Here is an 8,203-nt window from a genome sequence, read left to right on the forward strand (position 1 = left end):
TGCAGTGTCGTCAGCAAACTTTTGCATGTGGTAGGACTCCGAGTTGTATTGGAAGTCTGATGTATATAGGCTGAACAGGACCGGAGAAAGTACAGTCCCCTGCGGTGCTCCTGTGCTGCTGACCACAATGTCCGACCTGCAGTTCCCGAGATGCACATACTGAGGTCTGTCTTTAAGATAGTCCACGATCCATGCTACTAGGTATGAATCTACTCCCATCTCTGTCAAAAACATGAACATTTCTGGGTGACCCCAAACTTTGGACCAGTAGTGTACTTGCTGTGTGTGTTGTATTCTGTGAATACTTGGAGGGCAGCAGTGGTTCATGGTTTTCAGTCCAACCAGTTAACTAATTAGAAGAAGGTCCTTGCTCATAATGAAACCTGGTATTTTAATTAAACTGCCTGTTAGTACTTTCATCATTCCGTATTGTAGATTTTTATTTTCTAAGAACATTCTCCACATGTTTTCTGGACCAGAGTAAAGCTGCACTTATTAGCGCTTCCATTTTCTCTCTCATTTATTTCAGACATTACATTAACACAGAAACTTCACAATGTGGTGTGGCAGACGACCAGGAACCTTGCCCCACCGGGACGCCTGGATCAGGGAAGGACCGGGAAAGGGGTAATATCTTCCCTGGACGCAAGATGGAAGCCCCCCTGGTTTCCATTAAGGGCCACAGATACGAGGAGCCAGAGTCAGGAGAAGGAAGACGGAGCTTGCGAGGGAGCAGTGGAGGCGGCCCCTTTTATCATGTGCTCCAGGTGCTTGGTGATGGTCTTCTGGCAGCACTTCCTGGTGTGGCAGAAGTGCTGCCCTTGTACCCGGCAGCACTCCGGGCGTACACAGTTCCTGGAGCGACAGCACTTCCTGGTGTGGCGGAAGTGCTGTCCTCCAGGGCTCAGGAATCATTCAGGCAGCCCCTTGTCTGGGCCACAGACCCCGACCAGGTTGAGCTTCCAAGCTCTGTATCCGTGGCCCTTGATGGAAACCAGGGGGGATGTCCTCTTGCATCCATGGCAGATATTGCCCCTTTCCTGGTCCTTCCCTGATCCAGGTGTCCTGGGGGGGCAAGGACCCTCGCCGTCTGCCACAGCGGTTAAATAGAAGCAATCAAGCCCTTTGAAATCCTATTAGACAGACAGACGTAATTTAGTGGGGTCACCTCCTAGTAGTAACAGGGACTATCAAAAAGGTGACAAGATGAAATTTAATGTCAGTAAATGTAAAGTATTACACATAGGAAGTAAAAATGTTAGGGTTGAATACTCAATGGGCGGTTGGAAAATCGAGAGTCCATCTTATAAGATGGATTTAGGAATCATAGTGGACTCTAAGCTATCGACTTCCAGACAGTGTTCAGAAGCCATTAAGGTTATATAGCGCCCTGACGTATGAAGTACAAGTCAGAGGAGGTTCTGCTCAGGCTTTATAACACACTGGTGAGGCATCATCTGGAGTCCTGTGTGCAGTTTTGGTCTCCAGGCTACAAAAAGGACATAACAGCACTAGAAAATTTACAGTTTAAGCAAAAGAAGATTAAGAGGTGACATGATTGAAGTGTTAAAAATTATAAAGGGAATTAGTGCAGTGGATTGAGACGGTGACTTTAAAATGAGTTCATCAAGAACATGGGGACACAGTTGGAACCTTGTTAAGGGTAAATTTCACACAAACATTAGGTTTTTCTTTACACAAAGAACGATAGACACTTGGAATAAGCTACCAAGTAGTGTGGTGGACAGTAAGATGTTGGGGACTTTCAAAACTCGACTTGATGTTTTTTTGGAAGAAATAAGTGGACAGTACTGGTGAGCTTTGTTGGCCTGAATGGCCTGTTCTCGTCTAGAGTGTTCTAAAGTGATTTGAAAAGTTTAGAGAGAGAAGTGCTGCTTGGATTAAAAAGGCAGAATTGAAACAAAATGCCTGAGAGAGTGCTTACAGAAATTAGCAAAGTGCAAATATAAACCCATTTTTCGGACGGACAGACAGACAGATGGAAACAAGCAAGATGGAGAATTACTGACTGCTTTGTCATTTACATCTTATTGCTAATAAGGAGCCATTAAACAGTGAATGCAGCTCTTTAAGATCGAAATAAGCAATTAAAGGTGGGGAACCTTAGCAAGTGAGACCCCTAAAATGAAGCATTAAAATGTCACTTAAGCAATACGTGTTTCTTCAGCAATAATTGACTTTTCATTAAGAAACTGGGTTGGAACAAAAACCTGCAGCCACTGTGGCTCTCCAGGACCGACATTGCCCACCCCTGGTGTAGACCAAGTGACACTCAATGAGCCGTCCCACCCAGGTTTTCTCCAGATGTAGATATTAAACGTCTGGCTTCGGCGAGACTAGGAGAGTGGACTAGTGGAGTGGAGAGTGCAGCATAGGAGTGTGTAAAACAAGACATGTGTACGGACAGGTGAGGGGGTCCCACCCTGAGGCAACTCATATGGTAAAGAACTGAGCGGAGGAAGGTTTTATTGTTAGCATTTATTTACTCATTTTAAATATTGGTGTTGGGGAGAGGTTTTCAGTTTAGATAGTTTAATTTATTGGAGCAGAAGGAGAAAACAGTGCATTGGCAGGAAGGGCTCATCAGTGGTGGGTTTGAAGAGCCTCAGCAGTACAGGGACAACTCGCTTTTAGTGCAGCCAAGTTTGCAGCAGATCCCAGCTAGACTCGCTTCACGTCTGGTCCTAGAGGCCCACTTCTCGGATGGAGCACTTCCTGTGTAGCTCGGTGGGACTTCAATTGTGAACGGACTGGGGTGAAATGGAGAGCCCTCCTCATCCCCAAAGGGTGTTTGCACTTCACCAGCCTCCTGACTCGTAATTGAAGGCTCGTCTGTCACTTCAGGTGGGAAGAAGGATTCCAGGTTTGTGTTGCTGTCCAACCAGCTGAGGAGCTGCCCTGTGGCCAGAGAAGAATAAGGAGAATTGAGATGACAAGAAAGAAACCACAAGCAAAAGGTCAAAGTTCACACTAAAGAGCCTGTAAGTATGCACACTGTATGGCCAAAAGTAGGTGGGCACCCCCTCTAAATTACTGAGTTTCATCGTTAACAGGTATATAAAGACAAGCATACAGCCATGCAGTGTCCATTGACAAAGAGCATGGTGACTTTACACATGGCACTGTACATAGGATGCCACCTTTGCCATAAGTCACCATGTGAAATGTCTGCCCTACTTGATCTGCACTAGTCAACTGAAGGTGCTGTTAATGTGAAATGGAAGTGCGGAGGAGCAACAACAACCGCTCAGCCACAAAGTGGTAGACCATGCAAACTCACAGAGTGGGCCACCAAACGCTGAAGTCCTAAGCAGGTAAAAATGGCTTCTCCTCTGTGGCATCTCACACGACAGAGTTCCAAATTGCCTTTGAAAAAGACATCAGCACAAGAATTACACGTCAGGAGCTTCATGAAATGGGTTTCCACGGCCATGCAACTGCACACAAGCCCTAAGATCACTGTGAGCGATACTAAGGGCTGGCTGGAGTGACATAAAGTACGTCACCAACGGACTGTAGAGCAATGCAAACATATCTGACAGTCCGATAGACCAATCTGAGTTTGGTGGATGCCAGGACAATGCCACCTTCTGGACTGCATAGTGTCTACTATAAAGTTTGGTTCAGAAGACATATTGGGAGGGTTTGGTCTAGGCTTCCTGGAAAGTACTGTTGATGAAAACAAACATATTTAAGACAATTGTGTGCTTCCAACTTGGTGGCAACAGTTTGGGGAAGGCCCTTTTCTGTTCCTGCATGACTGCACAATGGAGACACTCAAATGACCTGCACAGAGGCCTCACCTCAACCCAAGTGAACACCTTTGGGATGAATTAGCGGATTGGTGTCTCTATATTAGCCCTTGTGTATGTGTCATGTGTGTGTGATGTGTGAGTGTGTTCACCCTATGATGGACTGGTGCTTTGTCCAGGTGTTTCCTTTTGTCTTTTCAGCTATGCCTGCCAAAATAGAATCCAACCTCTCCATGACCCTGCTCAGGATTAAGAAAATAGTCTGGTATGGTATGAGAGGACTTCAAATGCTGATTGTGAGCTGGGCCTTCTCATCCACCACCAGTACCTGACCTCACAAATGCTCTTTTGGGTAAATGGTCACAAATTCCCACAGACACAGTTCAAAATCTTGTGGAAAGTAGAGTGGAGGCTGTGAAAGCCACAAAGTGGAGGATCAGTGCCCATGTATTTGGAATGGGATGTTCGACACGGTCATATAGGTGTCCACTCGATCCTGAGCAAGTGAGATGTACACAATGTGTCTGTAACCTTTGGCCTCGTAGTGTACATCTCAGTTTCTGCAGTCAGGTCCAACAATCCACCCTTCTGTCTTAAAGAGACTTAGAGATATTCACTTCATATCAGATCATATCATATCATTAGATTAGAGATGATTACATTCTGCAATGCAAATGATGTATGCTGGGATAGGCACCAGGTTCTCTGTGACTCTGTGATAGATAGATAGATAGATAGATAGATAGATAGATAGATAGATAGATAGATAGATAGATAGATAGATAGATAGATAGATAGATAGATAGATAGATAGATAGATAGATAGATAGATATGAAAGGCACTATATAATAGATACACAGATATAGAGACATATGAAAGGCACGAAATCAAAAGATGTCACTATCCACAGTGAAGAATGTATGGGTTTGATTAATTAGATTGTTCTTTAAAGTTAGATTAGGATGAATTAGATAATTTCATGTTATATTGTGTGAGACTGGAAATATCCATCTATCCATTCGTCACCTAGAGTGTTCAGAAGGGTATCCCTGAAACAGGCACTACAAAGATATGTATATATATATATATACACACACACACACTGTATATATGTCTTCTTATATAATACACTACCATGCCTGTCCATTTGTCTGGTACATCTACTATCCACTTTCAGGGTGATGATTGACCTCCAAAGTTATTCCTCTTTTTATTTTTATTTTATGTTATTGTAGAATCAACTCTCGGCAGTGGCCAGCAGGGCAGCCATGCGGTGCATGTGTATGTGCGCCGTTCTCATCCCAACCATCTTTGCAATCACTTCCCCTACCTCTTCATATGTTAAATCATTCTTGAGGCAGATTGAAGACTTAAGTTTCCGCTTAAGTAAAAAATTAAGTAAATTAAACGTACAAAGTAATTGCAACACAAACACTGACTTAATCAGTTTTAATGTGAATAGATGCCGATGGAAGAAGAGAAGAAGTGGGCCGCTAGGGTGGAATAAAGAAGAGCTGCTCAGGAAGCAGCAAGTGCATCAACCTCTGAGAGGCAGCAGCGCTACCACTGCGCCACCATGCCGCCCATATATATATATACTGTATATATATATATGTATGCATGTCTGTATGTATGTATGTATATATATATATATATATATACAGTATATATATTGCATATACCTACATATATATATATACATACAGTACATACATACATACATATATATATATATATATATATATATATATATATATATATATATATACATACATATATACATACATATATATATATATATATATATATATACTAGCTGTGTAAGCCCATGCTGTAAAATGTAAATGTAATGTAAATGTAAAATGCATGGGGTCCTAGAAACTGTTGAAATTGTCATAAAAAAAATTGAAATGTCAAGATGTCAGGTAATTGAAAGTTTCTTTTGAGGTTTCGTGTGCTCGCCTCGCTTGTGAATCCTCAGAGGTGGAGCCCTTACCCCGACTCCACCTCTCACTTCCGGGACGGATAGACACACACACAGTTCCATGCGTAGGCATTTATATATCCATCCATCCATCCATTATCCAACCCGCTATATCCTAACTACAGGGTCACGGGGGTCTGCTGGAGCACAATCTCAGCCAACAAAGGGTGCAAGGCAGGAAACAAACCCTGGAAAGGGTGCCAACCCACTGCAGGGGACACACACACACACATGCACACACACACACACACACACACACACACACCAAGCACACACTAGGGACAATTTAGAATCTCCAATGCACCTAACCTGCAAGTCTTTGGACTGTTGGAGGAAACCTGAGCACCTGGAGGAAACCCACGCAGACACGGGGAGAACATGCAAACTCCATGCAGGGAGGACGCGGGAAGCGAACCCAGGTCTCCTAACTGCGAGGCAACAGCGCTACCCACTGCGCCACCATGCCATCTGGCCTCAAAAATATTTTCATTAAAACTTTATTATTCAATGTACAGCAATTCCATTTTAGTCACCATCAAAATACTGTCCTTGAGATGCAATACACTTGTCCCAGCACTTCTTCCATTCCTGGAAATATCTGCTGAACTGGTTTTGCTGCCCTGTCTGTGTGGACTGATCTGCATGATCCTTTTTGGGATGTGCCATTGCTTAAGCCGCTTTGTAAAATACATGTGAGATTTTTATTGTATTTAATACACGTGACTATCAACTTAAACTTTAGTTTTGTGCACCTTGATTAGCAGTTCATATGGTAGTCAATGGCACATAAATAAAATCGGTGCCACGGGGCATTCCTTGGACTTCCTGGCTTGCTTCTTGTCCTGACATGCCGTGTGAATTGTGGGACCTTTCAATGCACAGAGACGCGAGTGCCATTCTGTATGAAGTCCACTCCGACAACACAATTAAGTGTGCAGAAAGTGTAAGAGTCTGAAGTCTTTCTGAATCTACTGTACTTCTGATGATCACTGAGTGACCGGGTGGCGTGTGTCACCAGCATTGTGACTTAGGTGACCGCAGGTGTCAGAGTTTTGTTTCATTTCCCTAGGAGTGGATGGAGTTTTACTTTTCCTCTCCATCTTCCTTTGTCACCTCATCAGATTTCATTGCTAATATTGCATTGATTTGTGTTCTATGTGTTTAATGTTATTTGTGGATTTATTGATATACATGTTCAATTGCTTTCTGCTGATAGATTATGAAATGTGTGTAAGCGTTCTGAGTCTCTACTCGGCAAAGGCTGCTATCCAAAAACTGAAGTGCACTGAACTTGAACCTCTGTGCCATCTAAACCCCACATTTCCTCTAGACAGAGAGACACAAAGATCCATAATTTAATATTTTAAGATATCAAACCTGCATTAATATAAAAGGAGGATGAAATCAACTTACCGTAAAGACCAACTTGTGGCTGCTCGATCTCCGAAGAAAAACGCTTCCAGCGGGGACTGCCGCATGACACCACTACACTGCGGACAAACTCGCGGCCACACAGCTTCACCCTGTTGTTCTGCGCCAACACCTGGCGGCTCCCGACCAGTGCAGAAAGAGAAATTCCCAAGCAGAGAAGCAAAAGAGAACGCGACATGTCGGAGCCACAGAAAGAAACTGGATCACTGAAGCAGGACTGAGGAGCTGAGTCAAATCTGACGGAATGGGAGTCCCTTGGGGTCTTTTATAGAGCGCCTGGAAGATTTGGATCAAAGTGACGGAGCTGAAGGTCAAGAGGAGCAAGTCAGTGAGGGACAGTGGCCTTGGTAGTGGGAAAGGATGTTCTGATCTGCAGGATCAGAATTTGCTAAAAATTCTTCAAGGCTAATGCGTCTCGATAAAAGTCTTGACACCCATTTGATGAACAGGAGCTCAGATACCGAAGTGAACACAATGTCTGTCCCGAGGGACTTGCAGAAGAACACGTGAAGCCGACGTGAAACATTTACAGCAAATGAAGTCTTCAGGAACGAAGTCAAAGCAGAGCAACCGACTGAAAATATGAGTCTCAATTAAAGGGGTTGAGTTGGGGGGGTTATATCACAAAGAGAAGAGAAAGTCAAAAAAGACCCCCGGAGACAAAAAGAAAAAGCTGAATAATAAGTTAAAGTACAGACTTATAAACTGTCTGCCCATCTATATTGTAACCCACCTATTCTGTTTGTGTGGTGCCAGCAAAACCCTAATGGTTAAAATATTGGAGGGAGCTAAAGTAACAACGTTATTGTAATGGTGCAGGCTGCTTCAGCCTGGAGATGACTTCAAAGCTGGCCTGCCATCTTACAGGGAGAACTTGGGGGTTGGTGGCATGACTGGCACTCCAGGCACCGTAAAAAAAAAATCCTCAGACTGTTCCATTCACACTAGTGTGGTGCTGAGGTGTCACCTGTGGCACGGCTGCACTCGGGTTCCAAACGGGGGGGGGGGGTTCGT

At 43.8% G+C, this 8,203-nt stretch overlaps 1 protein-coding gene across 1 annotated transcript; it reads right to left on the reverse strand.

Annotated features, from left to right (window-relative positions):
* Positions 1 to 2,466: 2,466 nt before the first annotated feature.
* On the reverse strand, positions 2,467 to 7,437 carry insl3 (insulin-like 3 (Leydig cell)). Its single transcript, XM_028816947.2, has 2 exons — positions 7,172 to 7,437; positions 2,467 to 2,919 (listed from the first exon to the last, which is right to left on the reverse strand). Exons 1-2 carry the CDS (start codon positions 7,365 to 7,367, stop codon positions 2,627 to 2,629), a joined length of 489 nt encoding a protein of 162 aa, XP_028672780.1. The 5' UTR covers positions 7,368 to 7,437; the 3' UTR covers positions 2,467 to 2,626.
* Positions 7,438 to 8,203: the final 766 nt, after the last annotated feature.

The sequence above is a fragment of the Erpetoichthys calabaricus genome, chromosome 12, assembly GCF_900747795.2.
Source record: "Erpetoichthys calabaricus chromosome 12, fErpCal1.3, whole genome shotgun sequence".
NCBI classification, from domain to species: Eukaryota; Metazoa; Chordata; class Cladistia; order Polypteriformes; family Polypteridae; genus Erpetoichthys; species Erpetoichthys calabaricus.

Coding starts and splice junctions, on each gene's coding strand:
- insl3 (XM_028816947.2), bottom strand. CDS start 7,367: ATGTCGCGTTCTCTTTTGCTTCTCTGCTTGGGAATTTCTCTTTCTGCA. Junction 2,920..7,171: donor GCCACAAGTTGGTCTTTACG/GTAAGTTGATTT, acceptor CTCTGGCCACAG/GGCAGCTCCTCAGCTGGTTG.